Source organism: Synchiropus splendidus, chromosome 3 (genome assembly GCF_027744825.2).
Source record: "Synchiropus splendidus isolate RoL2022-P1 chromosome 3, RoL_Sspl_1.0, whole genome shotgun sequence".
Classification (NCBI taxonomy): Eukaryota; Metazoa; Chordata; class Actinopteri; order Syngnathiformes; family Callionymidae; genus Synchiropus; species Synchiropus splendidus.
In genome coordinates this window covers 9154633-9178170 of record NC_071336.1, presented here as the reverse complement: position 1 = coordinate 9178170, position 23538 = coordinate 9154633, and the positions used below count along the sequence as shown (strand labels likewise).

General features: G+C 41.5%; 1 protein-coding gene across 3 annotated transcripts; it reads left to right on the top strand.

The window, feature by feature from the left end:
- The first annotated feature begins 788 nt into the window (after window positions 1-788).
- On the top strand, window positions 789-22977 carry tbc1d14 (TBC1 domain family, member 14). Of its 3 annotated transcripts, XM_053860733.1 has the most exons (15): window positions 789-840; window positions 1107-1246; window positions 2716-3487; window positions 9428-9551; window positions 15861-15985; window positions 16991-17073; window positions 17798-17915; window positions 18251-18357; window positions 18914-18982; window positions 19050-19138; window positions 19470-19541; window positions 19628-19756; window positions 20243-20352; window positions 20604-20862; window positions 21744-22977. In XM_053860733.1, the coding sequence occupies exons 2-15, from the start codon at window positions 1198-1200 to the stop codon at window positions 21798-21800; spliced, it is 2163 nt and encodes a 720-aa protein (XP_053716708.1). In that variant the 5' UTR covers window positions 789-840; window positions 1107-1197; the 3' UTR covers window positions 21801-22977. The 3 variants fall into 3 exon arrangements, with proteins under 3 accessions (XP_053716708.1, XP_053716709.1, XP_053716710.1); XM_053860734.1 differs by lacking the exons at window positions 789-840; window positions 1107-1246; window positions 2716-3487 and adding an exon at window positions 5977-6437; XM_053860735.1 differs by lacking the exons at window positions 789-840; window positions 1107-1246; window positions 2716-3487; window positions 9428-9551 and adding an exon at window positions 12313-12591.
- Window positions 22978-23538: the final 561 nt, after the last annotated feature.

The window sequence follows — 23538 nt, the reverse complement described above, 5'->3', positions numbered from 1 at the left end:
TAATTAAAAAATGAATTGCAGTATTACATCAATGTGACGCACAGCAGGAAACTGGTGTGTCTGTTGGTTACATGCAAGATGCTGTGGGATTCACGTGGTAAGAAGGTGTCACGTGTTCAGGTTTGAAACAAGGGTTAAAGACAGTTGATGTTCCAATTATTCGTGTTTAAAGTGTACTATTGGCAAACCGCAGTAGTGTCACTTTTTCCAGAAAGACACTAGAGGGCAGGATCAACCCATACGACGGAGACACCCTATCCGCAGAAACCTGCCCTTAAAACAGCCTCGTGCCGTAGATTAAAATAACAACCCGCGACTGTAAGACGTCGTTTCTCGTTGTAAACGAAGACAAGTGGAACCTATTATACGAGGTGGCAACTATACTCATGTTGAAGCCCAAATATCTCGAAATCCTTTTGTTACACAAACCGGGACACGACTGGCACTAAGAATTAATTGTGGTAAATGAATCTATTTATGGAATTTTACCTTGCTGAGTGTGAGTATATAAAGAAAAAGTGCTGGTGATATATGCGGGAGGTTCATATTAGAAAGAGTGGTATTTCATATAAAACGATCCCTCAAATGCCAACCCATAATTCATGCCAAAAAATGCTCAAGTGCATCAAGATACCTCGCGGGCGGTTTGTTCACACAGACCAGCGATGCTTCCAACTCAATATGTAGCGCGATCAAATGGCTCATCGAGCTCAGGTTGCGATTCGATTACTAATGCCTAGCTCATCAGACAGGTGCATACATCGACGTCAACATTCTGGACTCGATTGCCCTTCTCTGTTCTCACAAGTTTGTTTTAAAATGGCGGAAACATCCAGGCAGGTAGGAACTGTCATCAATACAGGATAAACTTAGTCATAAGTTCACTCGAAAATCGGTATAAACACGCGCATGTGTTTCGCTTGGATTATTTTGTCAGTGCATTCAAATTAACAGTCGTTTATATGTCTTTCAATGCGAGTCTGTGCCATTCAAGGAAGCTCCGTTTATTAACACGGTTAGCGTCGTGTTTTCATATCCACCATTTGGTTTCTTTGCGGTTTCTGGACTTGTATGACTCACCACTGGTGCTGTTTTTGTCGTCAAAGCCGCGGTGACCCGGAACGGAGACGCAGCATCAACATGGACCGCTCCGTCCTCCTGTCTAACGCCGCCCACCTGTAGCATCCAGCCGGCGTCATGGCCACTACAAGCCGCGCTGGTCTGGGTCGGAGCGGAAGCCACGCCGGTAGGCTTGTTTCATTTTGATAATAATGTCTTTATTTCCATGAAGCACAAATGTAAAATAAATAATGAAAAGTCATACAAACAAGTTCAGTGGTAACGGAATTGAACTTGAACATTCACAAGATATTTATTTAAACATTAGTAAGTTATTGAAACCCAAATAAATCTGAAAGGTACGTGATATGGAATTGATTTTACATGATATTTAGTGTGCGAAATGTATATTAAATTAGTTGTACTTATTGAGGTACTCAAGAAGTACTCATTGATGGCAATTTGAAATGAATCTACTAACTGTTTTGTTATGTTGTATGTCTTGATAATAAAAATGTGGTTTTATAATTGTCATTTAAGTAATTGGAAATGAATAAGTATGGTCATGGTTTTGAATGTTCCAATCGTTGTAATTTGGGGGGGTGGGGATTGGAAGTCCAGCATGGCTCACAGACTTGTGGCATGACCAGAGTCACATGACAGCCTGCAGGACTGGGTTTAGAGCTTCAATACGTGTCACAGGTTTGACAAAACAAACGGGTAGAGGCTGCTGGTCCTCGTTATTGATCTTATTTTTCTAACCCTGTCTTGTCCTAATAATGACTTTCATAAAACATCTCTCAGTTTTGATTTTTGTAATGGTGGTGAAGGTTGTCAGTGGCTTTGAAGACACTCTAAACCCTGCTCTGAAATGACCAGAAGTTGTCTCATTTGCATTGTATGATATTAAAATAGTAGTGTCTGAGATTTTCGTGCTTTCGTACCTTACGGTAAAGGATTTGGTTCTAAACGCCCATTTTGACAGGCCCATGGATTTCATCTTAATGTCCATTAGTCTCCAACCACCTTCCAGTGATTCATGGTTATGCCAATGTAGTGGCTAATTAAACCCTCACACTTTGGCTTTCCTCTTAACAGATATGTCCTCTGGTGCTTCTGCAGTATTCCCAAGGTTCCCAAAACCAACTTTCAAATTCTTTCAATTGAAGTGTACAGAAACCTGAATCATGATGGATCCTGTTCTATCTTAGGACCACAACTTGATAATAACTCCATGGAGAACCTTCCAGCCGTCTGGCAACACCTTGGCACTGTTCTATATCCTTGACATTATTCCATGAAAAAAACAAAGTCACCAGACGCCATTGATGATTTAGATTACTCACCTGGCTTTCCAGCTGTTGCTAAAGCTTGACTCACCTCACCGTCTTCAAATTACACACGGTCCAGTTACATTCAGGCTGCCTGAATGATCAGTTGTCACTTCTTTCACAAACTCAAAATTTCCATCACTTAAAGTAAGAACATATTCTATTAACTTAAAAATTCAGATTATTACTGACATTTTTCACATTTCACAATGCATTTGAAGTTACTGTAAAGTCCCAGAGGTCACACTGTGGTTCTTTCGACTGGTCCGAGTAGATTTGAAATGACTCAATTGGGTTGTGAATCTCATCAATGTCTCATTCCAAGGTGTCACTGGAGCAGTCCTCCTGCCGAATGGCTCTGCCTTCAGAAGTTCTGTCTTCTCTGACTTACATGAAGATTCTGACCGCTGCTGCCATGGAAGGAGCACATCCAACGGTTGCGTCCCTGCTCTCCCTGGTTTTGCTCCACCTTGCTCTTCTACCTCCATCGACACTGGCAGCAGTCAGAACATATATACAGACATTAAGCAGGACAGTCACAGCTTGACATCGCAGGATTCAGGGATCCCCACACTTGAGATAAGCCCTGCAGAGCCCACAACCAGCCACAGCAATCACCAGACTGCAGACCTTTTGGACAGCTCTGAAGACTCTCCTGCTACATTACCGTTGGATGATGATCTCTCTAATGGCACGTGCAAGTTCTCCACCTTCCCACGGAGTGGACATGAGTCATTACACTTCTTTAGCTCTGCCCTCAGACATTCTACACCAGTGGCCGCAGCTTCTGGAGGTCGGATTTTGCACCGGAACGATGATGTCTCAGTGTGTAGTGTCTCCAGCGTGAGCACAGATCACTCTGTGTCCAATGAAGACATCCTGAACTTTACGGTCACATCAGACTCAAGCGCGATTGTCACATTGGAGACTTGTGACAGTGGCACAGCTCACTTCTCAGACATTACACTTTCATCTACTCCAGGGTCATGCAAAGACCCGTGGAGTCCGGGCAGACGACAATCAGGGTCTGGGGTCAAGCAGATGCAGGAAGATGGACGACAAAAGAAACTGGGTTCTTTGGTCAGCTTGTTTAACAGGTGAGTAACAGTTCAATCGCTCGTTTTCCACCTGTCTAGCAAGTAGTTAAATAAGTACAGTTTCATTTCATGCCATGCTTCAATGCACAATCTAACTTCTATTTCCATTTCTGCTTTGGCTTCCACGAGTCTTTTAATTCCGTCTTTATCCAACTATGTAGTGTTGCTATAATGATTGTGGACTTATTTGCAACTGGTGCTCCATTTTCACACTTTATGCATGATGTGTGATGTTTTACAATGGTGTCTTTGCGTCACCAACCCTGGTTCCTTCCTCCTAGCGTTACATAGCAGAAGTAGTATGAGCTAGGTAAATGAGTGGTTGACTTCTGTGTACATACAAAGACAATATTGAAAGAGGCTAAATCCTTAACATTCATGACTTGTATTAGACAACTTTGCTCCAGTGTCATCTGAAGGTGACGTTTGCACACGTGGTCATTGCTGTGGGATGTTAGTTGCTTCATTTTAGTTTCTTCATAATTAGTAGAAATTGCAGTGTGAGCAGCTACAAGGATGAATCAAGATACCGAGAAGAAGTCAGGATTTTTTTTTGTGTAGTTTAACTGTATAGCAGTGTTTGAAACCTTGATCCGATTATTTCATACTATAGTTGACTGAGCAACTCAGGTAATTAAGACAAAATTTATACTCGAGCTAACTAAATTACTCAAGTTCAAGATTTAAACTGAGGGAAGAATTCGGGGCAGAAGGGGCAACCCAAGGTGAGGAATGTAATTCATGTTTTTGTATTTTTATCTATTACTTTTTTATGTTGGTTGATTGCTCACAGTTTCCGTACTACTACTGCAGTGCTGGTAACAGGAAGCATTTTTGCAGCTTTGTTCCTTGTAGTGAGAAAGTCTGACAGGTTTTATTTTTTCTCTGTTTGCATTCCTGTCCTGTTGTCCCGGCAGCAGGTTCAAGGTCGTCAATTGAAACTGATGTATCCTGGAGAACAAATGAAGGTCAAGGTTGTTGGATGGTCAAAGCTTTATTAGATTCTGACATTACTCAATTGCTCTCAAACTATGTTGACTTGCTTTTGTTGGTTATAACAATAAACATCATAGTCTACTTTAATTTATTAAATCAATTCTAGATGTTATTTATATCGATCTAATTGTAAACAAAGCGCAACACTACCCCTGATGTGGTAGAAAGTTACATTTCATGTAGCATAGCTCTGGAACTTCATCCTCATCACCCTTTGTGTGGCCCTCAGTGCGGACTGACAGAGACACAAGCAGCACGAGCATTACACCAGGCTCGCAAGTCCCTTGCATTCAGACAGATGCATTTCAACCACTGCACACACGTACATGCAACATCACCGTCGTCCAGTGACACCACCATATACACAATGGGCCAGTAGCTCCCAGTAGGAGAAATGGCTGTTTTAAGTGTTGGAGCTTGTTGATGTTCATGAGCCGATTTTATTTCATTTTTGATCGGTCAAAATGTGTCTTAGCATTGGACAAAAGTAGGGATGTGGGGAAGACGCGGTGTACATATGTGTGCAAGGCCAGTTTTAGCTAAAAATAAATAAATAAATAAATAAACACCTTGCCAGTTTTCTAGACAACTGTTCATTGCAGGGTTTCCGCCACAGGTAAACAATTGTTGCACGCCACCACGTCTTAAATGAGACCCCTGTGCCTTCAGAATAATGATTTCTTTTTCAATCTCAAGTGATCAAACATATTAAAATGTAGTGGTAACATTGAAAGAGACAAATAACACTTCATTGAAGTGGAGATGATTATCGCTGTTATGGCGGAAAAATCCCGAAAGAATATATACCGGTAGCTTTATCATAATAACTGAAGTCAGTTGCTCGCGGAACTGAAGTTGCGCATCCAGCCGGACAAATGAAGAGCCGGGACCAGGTAAAGATTGAAAACCAGTTCATGATTGAAAACTAGCTTTTTTATTGTCGCGTGGGAGGGTGTAGTGCTCATTTACGGTTTCAAAAAAACCTGGCGGAAACCCAGCTCCAGTGGAGTGGGGACTAGGGTCCCCTCATAGTTATCCAGGTTGTGTGTGAAAAGGCAAGGGATGGAGGACGGGGGCTGCCTTTTTTCTAAACCATGTACAAATTATATACTTTTTTTAATTTAGTGATTTTGTTTTTTTCTCTTCTGCTCATCTGAAGAATGTTTCTTTTGGGGGAGTGTCCAGCTCAGGAGCCAACCTGTGTGGTTAGCTTCAGAACTCATATGTAAATCCATGAAAATACACGACTCTATGATGCATTTCAGCATAAGGTCTTTATTGTTGTTTGTAGTACCTTCTGAGAATTGTATCACATTTTGTTAATTGGCTTTTTAGTCCATTTTATGTGTACTGTTTCTTAATAGGATTAAAAACAACAATGCAGTTTTATAGTTGGTTTTACTATTAAGTCTAGTGTTATGTGCCATGCTTGATTTAGGGATGCGGTGAAGATAGACCCGTTGTAGTGACGTGCTGACGCCAAACAGATTCTCAAATACAATCAACAAATGTTATTATTGATTTACTAGATATAAGAACATATTTTCTTATGAGCTTCTATGAACTCAATTGCACTTCCTGTTCATTTTGCTGTGTCCGTGACATGTCATTAAGTTGTTGAGAGATTTAGTGTTCTTATCTCCCTGGGGCCCCTCCCACTCTTCAATGCATTGTCCCGTTATCTCTCACTCACGTGGACAACTCCTCTAACCCTGTCTTCAGCCTCTCCTCCCACTTGTGGCTCTCAGTAGGCGTGACACCAAGGAGGAGGGTTCCTTTGCTCTCTGTCAGTGCAGAGCAGCTGCTTGTGTGTATCTATACTATGGCCTTTACACATCTGGGATCAGGATTGTAAGGAGTGCTTTGGTTTTTCATTGATAAAGAGCACTGGGTAAATTATCTTCTGGCTGTGTCTCAAGATGGCAGCTCCTTCCCTAATTCTCTACATTGACAGGTAGGAGCTTATTGCTTGCGGTTTCTGTTCTCCAGTATTTTTCAAGTGGTCTTGCTCTGCTTGAACCGTTTCACAAGTTTAAATACCTGAAGTTCCCGCTGCTAATTTTCCCTCATAGCTAAATCATGTGGAATATCCGTACAGATTTTCCATACTCGACCATTTTTTGCATTTCTTTTTCCTTCTCAGCATTGAGAATAGCATTGTGGCATTCTGTTTTTCAAGACTCACAAGATATCCATAGTGTATTTGGAATGGCTACTTAGTTTCTCAGTTTTGTCTGGGAGCAGGAAAATCAGTTCGAGACCTGCAGTAGTTGTGATGGATGCACAGTGGGTGGAAGAAGTCTCTAAATGAAAGACCCCATTTTGCTTTGTTTATCATTTAGTGGCTGTCCTTTCTGTCAAATCCCTGAGCCTTGTTCTTTAAATATATGTATGAGTAGTTTATCATCTTCATTCATTTAAAAAGTAATTACATGTCCTGGGTTAGGTTTTTCATTATATATTTTATGTCGTTGTTTACATTTACTTTGCACTGAAGTGTTTGAAACAGTTTCCCTGTAGAATTCTGCCATTGTTTAAACCCGTCATGCTAAATCAGCAAACTGCTCTGTCGTCTGAGGAGTCAAACTCCTGACTTCATCAAAACCTCTCAATCTTGTCTGAGTCATCTACATCTCTCAAACTGTTTACTCCCTTCCTAATTAACACATAACCCCACCTCCCCACTTCCTTGCTCATGTTTTCTGAAGTTTCTCCCCCAAAAGAAGTGCTTTATTGACCTTGAATGTTAATTGTATATTTGTGTACATTTTTGGTCACAATTTTTTTTTACATCATTTGTCTAAAGTCTTTTTGATTTGCAAAAAAAACAGCAGAAAGTGATTTGTCAGGCTACAGACTAAGGTTCAAAGGCAAGCTGGCTGGGCAAGGCCCAGCTTGGACAGTGCCTAAGTCCTTTCCACTTGAGCGGTCTACCGTAGATGTTTCCATTCAGTGGTCATGAAGACGCTGGTAACATGCTGATAAAACTGGGACTGTTTCATTAGAGGCTCATGTTGCAACAGAAAATGTTGTTGATCTAGAGTCGGGTGAATGCTCGAGTGATTTTGAATCTGTACTTCAATCTTTGTTGCATTGTTTTCATGCCTGCCAGGTTACTGGAGTTCACCAGGGCCGCTGTGTTAAAGAGTTGCTTGCTCAGTGATTTTATTTCAGACATGTGAGGGCATTCTTTATCACCGCAAATCATGAGAGGAAGGAGTTAGTGCGATGTTTGCAGGATATCTAATGAGTCATGAATGAGAACTCACTTTACTATACACACTTTTTGTTTCATAAAATTGTGTTTCTCATATAAGCTAGTATTATATTATATAAGCTGCATAATTTTGACTACTGATGTAGTGAAGTGTGATGAGTCATGTCACTTTATTTCTACTGCTAAACTGTGATTTTAACGCCAAAGTCTTGCTGTAGCACATTCTGTTGTACTTGAAATCGGACTTGCAACATGCTTGTTTCACATTTTAAACTGTAACTTTTTCCAGGAAATGATTGCATACATCTCGTTATGGTACAGTTTCTCTGTTGAAATACTTCAGTGTCTTTGTCCTCACAGGGAGTTTCTTCTATTTGTGCTTGAGGGAATATGTGACTAGACTGGTGGATGTATTTTAGTCATCTTGCTAAAATACAAGATATGCTGACTTATCACATGTTACTGCCCACAAATTTGGGGAGTAAGTCGTGTGTGTCATGGTGTCCTGTGAGATGTGTAACATGCCTGTGAAGTTAGGTTTTACGTGCACTAGTTAATAATCAATCTGACACTCAGACTAACCCTGAGAAGAAGGTCCAACCTGATTGTTATTTTTTTTTCCACGTCCAGTAGTGTTAAAGTTGTGGTAAGTTGTGTGGAAGCGATCAGTGCTCCTATGGTAATGTTGTAAAGGAGTTTGAGATTCATACTCACCAGTGCATATAACTGAAGCTCTGGGAAAAGATTATTATAATTCAAAAAAGATTGTTATAATTCAATTTCGGATCCGTGGAGTATTTTGTGAAAAGGAATTTTTAGTGTTTAGTGGGATTTGATATCGATTTAAAGGCTCCTGAAGTGAGCCTTGCACCTTTAAATAATGATGATGTATATATGCATATTAGTTTATGAACCAATCAGTTGTAGACTAAAATTTCATGACAATAATATGTTTAGTTACGTGTCCCATTAGATCAAATAAACTGGTTACACTAATGTTTACATAACATTTTCAGCCATATTTATAAATGATTACACTGCTCTGCCAGGTTGTGTAATCAATGTTCAGCTTCCTCTCTCGTGTCTGACCCACGCAGCTTTAGCTCTGCTAGCTTCATAATTTTAACACGTCTCATGACCTTTCATTACAACTCACACACACATACACAAAGAGCCAAAAACAGCTACATCTGATGTTTGAAACCGCCAGTAATCCTCATGCATAAATCTCCTGCTCCCAGATCATTGGAAAACCTGCACAGATGAGAGCAGGTGAAATGTTGCGATAGATATAGAGACTTCTCTGTTATGAAATTGGTAAATAGTTAAAAAAACAATGCCTGGGATCTCAAAGATTGGATCTTTGGATTGCGCCAAATGTCCTCACTCAGCGGGCCCTTCTCTTTTCAGTCTTGTACACTGGCGCCAGCAGTAGGCATGGAGATTCAAGAACCTGTCTGCTTTGGTTGCACCATTCAACCAAATATTTAGTGATAGTAATTCATGTTTTGATAGCTTGATAAAAAAAAAAAAATCTCGTAAATCCAATTGTGTCGACATTAGAATCATGTGTATTGTGTGTACCATTTTTGTTTCTTTCCCTCTCAAGGTGTTGATTGTGACCAAAACATTCACTACTACCTGAATTCAACTTAACAATTTATGTTTATTATTAATACTTGGTCCAACCCAACCCTCATTGTATTTCTCTGCGTCCTTTATCTCAGAAACCTGTTTTCGAGGAGGGTCAAAGAGAGTCCGTCACTCGAGCAAAGGGACCCAGGATGGAAACTTTTTGGAAAGGTCCCACCACGAGAAGGCCCCATCAAGGATGCCAAGAGAATCCAAAAGGTACAGTTCTGGGCCCCGTTGACTGCCAAATGTACAGTATAAGATGAGCTACTGCTCTTCTGATGATGGTGTCATGAGACCTGTTATTATATAATAGCCTTTCAAGCGTATTCATTCATGAATTCAGTCAAACCCTTTTGCCCAAAATGTGCAGTGCTGTCTGACATAACATGCTTTGTCATGTTTCCTTTTATATGGGTTATAATTACAGCATTGGAACAAGATTGTGGCTCCTCCTTTGTCTTTTTTCCGACGTCAATGAAAGAATTTTAAGAGTTCGAAATGTCCCGCCGTCTTTTGTGTTTCGAAAGACATAACACTCCCCCTTTAGTGACATTTAAACACACCTAAAAAGGAATTCATGCTCTTATGCAATACTTAATGGGAATGAAGTTGCAGTCAGTACCGAATGTAAATAAATCATAAGATGATAGTCTGGAAAATGTTCAACAGTAGTTGATGTGAGTTGTGTTGCTAGCAATATCAGTGTAAATGTCTAGTGTAAATATTAGTTTGATATAGTGCTGCTGTGTGCTTCTCCCAGTGTTCATTTATTACAATGTATTACCTGCTTGTTGAGTTATGTACGGAAATTCTTCTTGGACCTGCAATACAACTGCATGTGATTGATGCACTGTTGATTCCTGGTTTTGGTTGATTACTAACATTCCTCTACAAAAGTCCAATTCTGTTACTGAGATTCTATGTTATACTGCTACCCCGTATTTTACTACAAAGTCAGCAGTAAGATGTGGATGCAGGTTTGGTAAGAGGATTAGATGGTAATCCGTCACCTATCTCCTCTTCAGATGGGTTTATCATGTTTATCACGTAGCTCATGGATCTTAACATCTGACATTTAAATAGCACGTGTTGTACTCCTGAAACTGTGGAAGAAGTATTGATGATGTACCTCTTACACAAAATAGGAAAATGGAGGCAGAGTTGTAGGAGTGGGTGGTTGGTGAGGCCATTAAATATTTTCAGCCATTGTTATGTCTTCCTTGTGTCACATTAGAGCTACATATTGGGTAATAACAGTTACACTGGACCCACAGTTTCTGGTAGTCAGGCTGTCCTTATCTGTGAACTTTGTGGAAATGTGCTGAAATAGCTTAAGCCTGGTTATGAATACCACCCATATTACATTTTGTTTTCTGCCTTTCACTGAGGAATTTGAAGATTAAAAAAGAGATACAAGGATGAACAGATTATCACTATATATACATGTTTTTTTGGTGGAGGAAACCAGTCATTACATGGTTATAATCAAACAACAGGGAAGTTGGTTGTGAGCTGATGATGGAGGTTCAAAAGGCAACAATTTTTGTTCTCTTCTGATCGTTGCTCACAGGTTTTCCCCTGCAAGTCAAAATGTGCAACCAGTTAATAAGGCATTGTTTAACTGGTGAATAAGTGAGTGTGGCCCTGTGAGTAACTGTTTTAAGGTAAATGTCGTTGTTTACCCTCGATTCAACAGTGCGTTTGTGATGACAGACTTCAAACTGAGCACACAAACAGTTGAAGGAACATGAAGTTGCCTTTCTAGCTGATGGCAAAGATAAGCAGTAGTTGTAGCTGGCTCGGTTGTTCAAGTGTTTGAACAAGCGTTTTTGCAGCACATTAAGCCCAAGAACAAGATGGCAGTGTGCAATTAAAGCCTGCACTAGACTGTTATTTGATTGCCAGAGAAGACCTCTTCCCCTTTTGTCCTGCTGGCTTTTCAAATTAATGTGTGCTTGCTTTTTTTTTGCACAGCAGCTCTTTTAAGGTATTTTCCATGCATGTGTTTATGGTGAATAGCTCAATATGCAGATGCAGAATAACACACTTCACTGCTGTGCTTGTAATTTAATATTGTACCTTAGGAATCAGTTACCAAGCTTGGCTTTCAAGCCTTTGTCTGCTCAGGGAAGGCAGGACCGGTCACCCTTTGTGTGTTTGCGAAGGATCTATTTGCATTGTTCCACCATGACACTGTCAACAAGTTATAGCTGCCAAGAAGCTCATTGTTTCCAGCGTTATCATTTTCTAATGTAGACATAGTGCACCATGAGACTGTGTCCCGACGCATGAACTGAGAAAGCACACCTAATATGATGTTGTTTGGGAGGTCAGAAGATGAGTACTTTTTTCTCTACATAGAAAATGGAAGATTAAAAAGGATAATAATTTCATTATTATTCTTGTTTGATTGTAGTTTCTCACATTTCAATCATGCTGTGGCAGGTACAAAATGTTAGCTAAATTACCTAGGAGTGTAACTCAACTTTATCTTGTTAGAAAAGTTGTCTTTGCCAAAAAGAATGTCTCTCTTTGAGGACAATTATTATTAACAATGCTGCTTTTTATTAATAATGCTCCTGTCAATATGTCGTATTGCATGTCATATGGAAAAAGACATATATTGTGTATCTGTGATCAGGTACGTTTTTATTTTTTGTGCTAAAGCAGTTTAAGAAAATCACAGAATGAGAAACATACAAACTTGTGTTCCAGTCTGATTTTGACTATGTTGGAGTTTCACACTGGTAGAGACTGGTAGACATGAATAATGAGTTCCAGTTAAAGCCCTAACCCCAACTCCTCAGCTGCTTACTTAATCCTGTATGGCTTAAGGGAGCAAGAGGCTGATCCGTGACTCTGAGTTTGATTAGACTACCTGTCAGTGGAAGCTGTGGAGCTCAGAGCTGCTCTCGGTGCAGTGGCTGCTGTAACTAACAACACAGCGCTGCTGGTTTGCTGACAGGCTCAGATGCAGCAGCAGCAGCAGCAGCCTTGGATGCTGTGCGGTGTCGAGTGAAGCGTCACAGCTGAGAGGGAGGAGTGATGAAAATGGATGGGTGACATGCAGCTACATCCTTCCAAAAGCGAGGTGTGTCCCTCCGCCAGTGGCTAGACTGTCCTCCTCTCTTCTTGCCTCGATCATGGGTGTCCCGTTGCCAGGAGTGAGCCCTCAGGAGCAGCTATGACGCTTAGCTAGGGTTTTTGCAAAGGAACCCCTACTGGAGTATTGTCTGTCAGATCTGCTGCGTTCATGGTGAGTGAGCTGGACACCAGGGTTTGTGCGTGCGTATGTGAACTACTGCATTTCTCCTTGTCCAGCCGAATCAGAGGACATTGGTCGGTGGAGCGTAAATGAGAGAGGCGGCAGTGGAAATAGAATGCCTCGGGTATCACATAGCAGCACTGCAGTGCTACAATAGTTGTACGTGTGTGCTGGATGTGATGGAGTGAAATGATGCTCTGGGTGACTGACGTCTACTCTGAGTGTGTGTTCATTATGCTAACCGCACAGTCCAGCCATAATAAGAGCACGTGCAGCGGTATTTACATATGAAGGAACTGGAGCAGAATAATAAGTTGAAGGTTTTTATCAGCCTGTAATTGAGCCATATAAATTAGCCATGTCAATTAAAAAAAAGACTGCCTCTGAGTCAACCCCTTGAAATCTTTACAGCTGGGGACATTTAGACTTTGGAGCTAGTTTGTCAACTTTAGCTTGTATGAGCAAATGAATTTGTAACACTTGAACTAGCATTACTGCACGACCACATATTTTTGTCACACTTACATGGCTGAATTAACAAGAATGGTTTTTGGTGGTATCACTCTTGAGCACTTCTGCACTTCTACGACAGTTACAGAAGAAGTAGAGGATGTTTCACCCTGCAGAGGTGTTGTTGGGAACTGAGTTATTGTTAATGTAAGACGGTTATGGGGCCATATTTATGTCTTGTGTTTTCTAATCTGTCTACTGGACCAAAACAAGTCTTGCGTTTTCCAGATGCAACTGGCTGACAGGTATTCATTCATTATTTTCAGGTGCTCATTTTAGTTTTCAACCTAGGTCACATGCCCTCTTTTCACAGTTAAGATCAGCCGGATTGCACACAACACAGTAATATGTTTTTCATTTACCATCTAACCAGTCATATCCAAAGTGCCAGTTAATTAGTTTGACTTGTATGGCTGTAATTCATGGGCAATATTAGCTAATGCATCGGAAGAATAATGATATAGTTGACAGTAGAGATTCATGTTCTGTTTCTGCAAAACTGGGCTCAGTAGAATTAAACAGATATAGCAGCTAATTTGTGATAAACCCAAAGGGTTGTTTTCCCGTCAGTATTCGCATAAAGGACAGTGTGTTTTCAGATATAATGTCCGATCATTTTATTTGACAGAGGATGCGTTGTAGGCAACATGCTGGTATTGGTCCTGGCACAAGATATTTTATTTGGGCCACGGAAGGTGAGGTATGAAATTTTACGCTGTGTAGAAGCATGAGAGGAATTTCATGTGGAAACTGGTCGTCACATTGCAAATCCCTGCTGACTCTCTCAGCCAGGCATGTTTATTAATTATTAGTAATTATTAGTATTGCTATCAACATCAGTGAGGTTGCCACTCTCGCTCCTCAGTGCTATAGTCTGTTTCGACAAACTGATATAATCATTCCTCCATTTGGAATCTTGAACGCAGTTGTGAATTTTCTGTTGGAAGCTCATTTGCTTCACAATGATAACTAGGGAGGAGGCACGAGATAGGCTGAGTAGACGGAACTGACTTGCTGTGGTAACCCCTGACAGGAAATGCTGAAAGCAGAAGAAGAAGAAGACACTATGTATCTTGTCATGCAGCTCCAGTGACCGAATTACTCAAGTGACTTTGAAAGCACAGAAAAAAATGGCAATATTTGTGTCTGTGCCAAAAAAGTAAATATTTTATCTTATCTGAATATATATATATATATATATATATATATATATATATATATATATATATATATATATATATATATATATATATATATATATATATATATATATATATATATATATATATATCATTTTTGGCACTTTCTGTGATCAAGATTGTCACCGCAGAGTTTTGACAAGGTGCTTGCAGTATGTGAATTCCCAGAGTGTAAGACCGCAGATAACGTTTTGGTCTCTACTCTATCCATTCCCTTTGGTGCACTATTCAATGTTCTACTTCATCTACTTTAATTCATGCGACATTGAAGTGCAAAACCCCACATTTCACAAGGTGTTTTGTAAACATGTTTTTGTTGTGTCAGAAATTCTATTGTCAATTCCTTGTATTCATAATTGAATGGGAATACATATGAGATATAAATCGTTTGATACTGGTCTAGCCTCAGAACAAAATCTTAAATGTTACCTGTTACTAAGTAATCTGTCTTTTACTGAATTTTCTGAAGGTTAACCTATCAATTAGTTGTAGTACATGGGTAAACTCAAAAGTGCAATGTCGATGGGCGTTGGTGGATGGCATGCTTTGTTACTGTGTTTGGTTTGTGTCTTTTTGTCATCTTTTGTGTTCATAGATGCTCTCTGTTTCCAGTTACAAGAGGGTAAAGAATATTAGAACATAATTGCATAATCCAATTGTGCCACAAATGCCCCTGAATTGACCCTTCAAAATCATTGTGTGACCTGTTTGTCAAGTAAACAAGCTACATATTCTCTGACTTTTTGTTGCATAGAATATCATTGAATACATCCGTCTGCAAAAGTAGCTTGTAGGTGTTAAAGCAGTGCCAATCATAGACTCTTGGCCCCTTACTGTGTGTAACGTGGTGGCCCTTTGTTTGATTGAGTTTGAAACCCCTGCTTTTATTGACATAGGCAACTTCAAGAGCTGTAAACAGCCTGATTTTGCTAACAGTACAGCTAATCGCAGCAACGTGTAGATGCCCATGATTTTCATTCTTGTTCTAAATTTGGTTTACAGCATCAATAATTCAGAAAAAGCTCTGATACAAAGCTCAGATGAGCACCTTAAAGCATGTTTTAATCAGAAGTAAGATAGATTTACGTAAACAACACAGGAAACTGTGGATCCATGATTTGTTGTTGTGTTTTATTAAGATGTAATGTTGCTTGCAGCTCTCTGCCTCCATTATTGACTAGGAGCACACACCGGAGACCATGTGGATGCCTATGTGCGTTCATGTTGCACTCATCCTATATGCAACGCTTGTGAGGTTGTCTGCTCCCAGTCTTGTCGCACATCTGGTCAGCTGTTGGGTTTTTCTGCCTAACTTCCCTTAGGCCTACATATTGGCCACCACTTGAATTGCTCCTTGTCTGTATCACACTTCCCTTAACACACACACTCATTAGACACCAGCTGGCGACTGTGGGTCAGGTCTAAGAGCATTGTCACAAGGTTGTCAGAACATTCCACAGCGGTTATTTAAGTTCTGGTGAAGCCCTACTTCCATGTGATGTGGTTAGAAACTATACTACAACTGAGTGATCCCTTTGTTCTTCCCCTCAGGAATATGAAACAAAAAGTGGCAGAGTTGGACCAGGCAACCCCATGTCACCCAGGCAGGGTGTGAGGAAAAACCTGGACTTTGAACCACTCTCCACCACTGCGCTGATCCTGGAGGACAGACCCGCGTACGCAAACACTCTTGCATGCTTATCTCCAGAGTCCTGCATTTTTCATTCTGGCATTTCAACTCAGGGGGTCATTAGACAATAAAGCCTGGTTTGTTGCTCCATCTTCCTCTCATTCCTAATCTATCCAAGTTCCTATCTGAACAGTTATTATTCCCCATTCAGTATTGTTCCTGCTCTCTCTGTGGCTCCACTTGGTAAAAGAGAAGTGCTGCTGAAAGTTTAATGACCCTCCCTGGGACTGGTTGCATTACCCAGCTCAGTCAGACCCAGTCAGGGTTGACTATCTGCAACTAAACATTACATTAAACAGTACAGTTTGTCTGGTTTTGTCCCAATAGTAACTTGTTTACAACTATATACAGGTATGCACTCTAACTTTGCTTTGTTCTGTTTGAATATTTGAATTATATTTCAGTTTCTGATGTGCTGCTTTATTTATAATCCCCCCCAATTATTGTTGGGTGAATTCCTGTTGTTTGCAGCTGTGACTAGAGCATTTCTCCAACTCTTTCATCGAGCCCCTCTGTGTACACCACGTATTACTGTTGACACTCCGTATGACCCATAGTTCCCTTTTCACTTAAGGTTTAATGTAGTATCTTTCTACTATAAACAGGTGACTGTTGTAACAAAAAACCTGGATTCAGCTGTTCAGCAAGTCACTCCACTCTCTCCTGTGCTTTAGAGTGTTCTAGCTTGCTTCAAAGATGCTTTTACCAGGAGGTTTATGAACTACGATTTATTCTTCCGAGCGCTACTTACCCATGTAGCCGGATAACACTTAGTGTCGGGTGGCCATCATTGGTGCATTATTACAACATTCCAATAAAAATAATCAGCTCTGCAAACACATTCCATGTTACATAAACATGAGCAAGATATTAGGCTATAGTCAGTCTGGACACCATGGTCTTAGTGCTGCCCATGTCGCTGAATCACTCCCTCCTCTCATCCACTGCAACAGAAGCCATGAACCTCTCTGCCTGTGTGTGTGTATTGCAGTAATCTTCCGGCCAAGCCAGCTGAGGAGGCTGAGAAACATCGGCAGCAGTATGAAGAGATGGTGGCCCAGGCCAAGAAGAGAGGTCAGCCCCCAGGAGAGAGTGATTCACCCCACATCTCTGCTAAAAAAAAGATGATGTCATGGTTTCATTATGCTCTTTGAATAGAGCTAAGGTCCGTCATGAAATTGATTTTGTTCCACTGTTCCATCTTAATCAAAGGAGACCTCCAGAGCGAGTGAGCGATTGTTCACAATTTGACTATGTGGCTCGTATCTCACATCTGTGGCTGACTCAACTATTATACTGTCATTTCTGTCATCACATCAAACACTCAAATGAGCGTCTTAGTAAATGACACATTATGGGCACTGCATTTTCACATGGAAAACTTACAGTTACAGTCAATGAATACACTGCGACTAGTTTTTTGTATTAAGTTTCTGACCAAAGAGTTTGATGATGAATGTCATGATTATTATTGGAAAAAATGTATTATTTTTTTGTGTTTTAGTCAATGATTTTATTTAACTAGAATATTAATGTGAAACTGTAGTACGAACACACTCTGTGTCTTAATCGGGCGGGCCAGTTTTCAGCAAATTTGGGTGTCTTTTTGAGAGCGCTGCTTGGTTAGTTTCCATTATGGGTTGATCAGAATCATGAAACGTGACTGAAGCGAGGGTGAAACCAGTCCGAACAGTGTGACTAGCCTTTTCTAGAAAACAGGGATTACAGTTCCCGTAAGTGCAGTTGAACTATTTGAGGTATTCACTGTTATCTTGATCTTCTTGCCTCCCTGTTGCAGAGATGAAGGAGGCGCAGAAGAGGAGGAAGCAGCTGGAGGATCGCTGCAAACTGGAAGAGAGCATTGGCTCCGCTGCTCAAACCTGGAACCAGGAGATCCTGCCTAACTGGAGCACAATGTTAGTGTTTGAATGTAGACAATAGATGCATGTCATGCATTCTGTATTTGCCAAGCATTGACGTGAACTTGCCCTTGATTTATGTCTGGTGGATTTATCTTTCTGCAGTACTTGCTATCGGAAGTAGTGCATTCATTAGTTTTGATTTATGAAACTGACTCATAGCAATAATTAGCAATAAGGAGGTGTGTATTGCTGGACTTTTATAGAGATGTTTTGTAAATGTCTCTTTGTTTGCTGACATTCACAGGTCACCACAACTGTATTTCCAGTCTCTCTGTGAACCCTGCTCTTGACCGATCTTCTTGTTCTTGACCAAACATGGATTCTTTCAGGTGCACCTCTCGGCGAGTTAGAGACCTGTGGTGGCAGGGCATCCCTCCCAGTGTCCGAGGAAAAGTCTGGAGTCTGGCTGTGGGCAACGAACTCAACATCACACACGGTACATCAAATCTCACCGTGGCCAAATCTGCTGTTCATTGTACAATTTTTACAACAGCGACTTCACACTCATGAAAGGGGTGGCTGTACTTTTGCAATTGAATCAGTGTCAGTGGAAAAGACTGGGGAGGAAGGATGAGTGTGTCCGCTATGTACTGGCACTGCTAAATGAGTCTCAGTCATCGCTAGTGAGCAGCATTTCAATGAGTCCCTCTGCTTGTGTGTCTGCTGTGCGTGTGGACACTCATCACCCTCAGGCCTACTGACTGATAAGCTCTCAAAAGCCGATCGCTGGACTGACCAGTGCTCTTCTTTACCACCTGACTTTGTCAAATAGAACACAAACAAACACGAGTTGGAATCATCCTCTGTCCTCCACTGGTTAAATTTGGCTCCATATTTCCTTGCTGTGACTCATCAGAAATAGTGTTGTTTAAAGCATTCATACGCTGTTAAAAATACTTTTAACTTAAAATAAAAGTTGAAGCTATTCAAAGGATCTGAGCTAACTCTCCGTCTCACCACCTCACTCTCCTCCACCTGTTCTGTCCCCACAGAGCTCTACAACATCTGTCTCTCCCGAGCTAAAGAGAAGTGGAACAACTCGCCTGAGACACAGCCCGAAGGTGAGGATGAGGTGGAGTCCTGGAGTTTGTTGCTGCGGTGTTTCCATAGGTTTCTTGTACCCCTCAGAGGCTGGCTCGTCGAATCGAGAGTCCAGTTTAGAGCTGATCAAACTGGACATCTCCAGAACATTTCCTCAACTGTGCATCTTCCAGCAGGTCAGTTGGAAAGCAGTCTGCTCCTCTTGCCTTAAGAAATGTGTTTGGAAATGTGGCTGCCATGGGCCGTCAGGTCCATGTCTTCCTGAAGAGTCCTGAATTAACCCAGATTTATTACCGCACTTCCCCTGACAAGTGGGGAACAACAACAGGGTCTCTGTACGTCGAGAGACTTGTGACGCCATGAGACTCAGGACACTTTTGGTGCCACAGTTGTATTCAGTTGTCTCGAGTACACATTAGTTGACCATGATTGAGAACACCGTTTAATCATTCACACACTGTTACTGGAGTGTTTTTTTTATTTAAATGTGAATGTGTGCTTCTTCAGGGCGGGCCTTACCACGATGTGCTGCACAGCATCCTGGGAGCTTACACGTGTTACAGGCCAGATGTTGGCTACGTACGTCTCACACCTTGATCAGCTTCATCTATAGCGTTACAGAACTATGGCAGTGGAGTTGTCACTATATCTCTGGTGTTCTATAGGTGCAGGGCATGTCGTTCATTGCTGCAGTGCTGATCCTGAATCTGGACACAGCGGACGCCTTCATAGCTTTTGCCAACCTGCTGAACAAGCCGTGTCAGATGGCCTTCTTCAGAGTGGACCACAGCCTTGTGAGTCCACTCCTTGATGTTCTGCTTGTTATTATGTGTCACTGAATTGTACAGTTATGATGACCTTCCTCTTTGGTGATAGAATTCTATATTCCCAAAGAATCTGTATTCACACCTGCATCAGGTCCCACGTGTGTCTCCAAGAACTTTGCTAATACTAAATAAAGTTTATGTAGTCTTCTTGGGAAAGTGCCGACCATGTCATTCAGGTTTGCATTGATGAGTCCAGTATGTGATGTGGTCATAATCATGCTATAATGTACATCTCAGGTTTCCCCTGAATCTTCTTTTGTTTATTCACACTGTATGTCAGATCTTTAGTGCTGCGTCCTTATATGGCGTCACGTGCCCTTCCTGTAATGTGACTTTGCTCCCTCCTTGTGGCAGTGTTAGGGAACGACATCTTTCATGATCCTCACGTTCCAATAATGAGCTCGTTCATCTGAGAGTTCTGCTGTTTGAAACCCTGGACTTTTGTATTTGCAGATGTTGACCTACTTTGCAGCATTTGAAGTGTTTTTTGAAGAAAACCTACCGAAGCTCTTTGCACATTTCAAGAAAAACAACTTGACCCCTGACATTTATTTAATTGACTGGTGAGTGTGGACCGTACACTTCGGTGGCTGCTTGATGTGATTCTCACTTATCACTGCTGTAGTCCAGCTTCTGAGGTGAATAGAGACTTTAGCTATCCAGCGGCTTGTTGTCTGTGTTGTAATGACATTTATATTGGATGTATTATAATGTGTTGTCACTACATTTACATTGGTAGATTTCTCCTTCTGCATGTGAGAATTCGGAGTAAAACTGAGACATGGACGTCATTCTTGATTGGTTCCGTCCCCAGGATTTTCACGCTGTACAGCAAGTCCCTCCCACTGGACCTGGCGTGCCGCGTGTGGGACGTGTTCTGCCGAGACGGCGAGGAGTTCCTGTTCCGCACTGCGCTGGGCCTTCTCCGCCTCTTCCAGGACGTCCTGACCACCATGGACTTCATCCACATGGCCCAGTTCCTCACCCGCCTGCCTGACGTCATCGTCGGGGAGCAGCTTTTTCAGCACATAGCCGCCGTCCACCTGACCAGCCGGAACAGGAAGTGGGCACAGGTAGGGCTCACGCACGTCCCTGATCGCGTGTCTGTGTGATACGCATCACGTCACTTCACAGCAGGAACAGGAAGATGCAGGAATGTCCAGTGCACTCTCAATGGTGCCAACAAGCAGCGAAATAAGGGATGGTATAATGAAGATGGGAAATAAGAAATGGCATCAAAATATTAAAAACAAAACCCAAAAGGGTGTCAATATATTTAGGAGTTGAACTGGACAATTCCTTCTGTAATGCCAGTCGCTCACTCAGGGCAGGTTTCTGCTATGCTAATGATGTCCTGATCCAGAACTAACCCCGCCCACTCCCCCTCCCCTCCTCTCACCACATGCCAAACTGGTTTCACCCTGTGCAGAATGTAGGAACACTGTAAAAAACATGGCTGAGAAAAAAACAAACATGGCCTGGAAAAAAAAAATCTACATATGTGGGGTGCAATACAAAAAAAAAAAAAGACACCAGGCTGAAACTGTTTTTTTCTATCAAGGAAGGAATATCCCACTGTAATAAAAGAGAGAGAGAAAAGAATGTAATGATATTGCTATTTGTATTTTGTCTTTATGCTGTGCATTTTTCGCAGATATTTTTTATTTCCCATTATATAATAAAATAAATTATAAATCTATTATATCTATTAGATTATTATGTATCTATTATATATATTTCTTTTTTTTCCATCTTTTCAATATTTTTATTTGCCATATAATATCCTTTATTTCTGCTGGCACTGTTGTAGCCCCGTAGTTTCTCACCATTGTAAAAATGCCTTGTTGGGTCAGCCAGCAGAGGAACCTGTGGTCCGAGTCACATGTCACATGTTTGTGTTGTAGTCACTATTCAGAAGCAGGACATATCTCAGCTGTCCCTCCCTCTGCTCCAGGTTCTACAGGCTCTACAGAAGGATCCTGAGCGAGGAAGTCCCGTCCTGAAGCGTTGAGCAGGTTATGGAGCAGCATCTGGACTGGAATACTGAACTCTCAGTCGCTGGAGCTGACACGCAGACAGGAGGCACACTTCTGAGCTGCTAATGGAGGCTGGTCCAGGAGCGACCGCCCAAGATCACGAGGCCTTACTGAATCACCAACACTCCTTGGAACTGTAGCAGGCGCAAGAATGTATCCCCTCAAGTCCCTTGGCACAGATGAAGTGTTGAGTCTGAGTTTCATTGTGCCAAGCGGAGACAGTGATCAGCTCATCCTCAAAGACTGTTGTTTTGTTGTCACGAGTCATTCAAAGAGCCATCCCACCTCCAGCTGCGTCCACTGTACTATCCTTTCACCTCTGACCTGATGTTGGGAGGGCTGCGTCCTGTTGCCCCACAGAATCAAACCTCTAGGGCTGGGACTCCAGTCTGTATGCTTTATGAGATGATGGAGGTTTAAAGCCTTTGAATGAAAACTATTTATTATAAATGGATATCGCAGTGAGGAGAAGTCATTCTTACGTGCACTAGTTTGATTCAGGTGAGAGGTTGTGTTTTTTTTCTCATTTTCGAATCATGGCTGTACCTCTTCAGGTTGTTGAATGACCATTGCTTTAGTTACATATTTACCGAATTGTAAATCACCAGCTGTACCATTGTGACCAAGATCAGCCACCTGGGGCCGCCATTTTGTTCGTTTACTCTTATTTATAGTCACCGTCAGTGGCACCTTTCCTCTGTATTCACAAGCACCATGGGTGGAGTTAAATATTTTTCTTTTAAGTATTTTACCTGGATGATTATGTAAACCATATTTAATGTCTGAAAGTTCCAATGAGCTCCCTGAAGTGGAGGTTATTGTGGACGCAGCCTGGGTTCCCTGAGTGAGGTGATTGAAACTCCCTAACATGCTTGTGTTTCACGGCTCGGATGTTACACACGAGGAATAGTTGGACCTCTTGAGACCATGTTTGCTGCCTATGAGTTTTAACACTGTATCTTCAGTCCGTCAATCAAAGCCTGTCAGCAAGTCCGTGTGTGTGTGTGTGTGTGTGTGTGTCTTCTATTTGTTTTCATTCCTCTGTGTGTGTCTACATGTCATGACCGATGTTTCTGCACCTGTCTAACAATGACTGGCTGTTATTTAAGTTTTTAATCTCGTCTTGTCACTTTACGTGGAAATAAAGGATTCCAGGCGTTTGTAGTTGCTGTTTGACTGAAAGATTCTTCTGCAAAACGTGTTTATGAAGGTCATACTAGAGTCATACATTTCCCCTGAACATTTTGACCCACTTATTTTGTCTACACTGTCAGATACTCTATTAAATGATATCATTTCAAGTCAAATTCAAATGATCTGATCATGGCAGAAGTCCAAACAGAGCGGTCCAACCTACCTGGACCCGGGGTCATTTCTGCCAGGCATGCAGTCAAGCTGCTGAGCCACCTGGACCTGGTGAAGTAGCTGTTCACATGACACGACTACAAAGTCGATGAGAGGGAGTCCAGTCCTGGTGGCTGCTGGACACACTGTTCACTCCTCATTTCTGTTAGTTTTAGACACACTGACAAACACAGAGACTGATAAAACAAGAGGAGAGGCTCTTCCTTCCAATCACCACATTCCAAGATGCACAATTGATCCTAGAGGAGAATAAGGGGGTCACCAAAAGGGGCTAGTGATACAGTACAGTGTTCCAGGTGTAAAAAAAAAAACAACTGAATTTAGATTTTAAATAACATCAATCTGAAC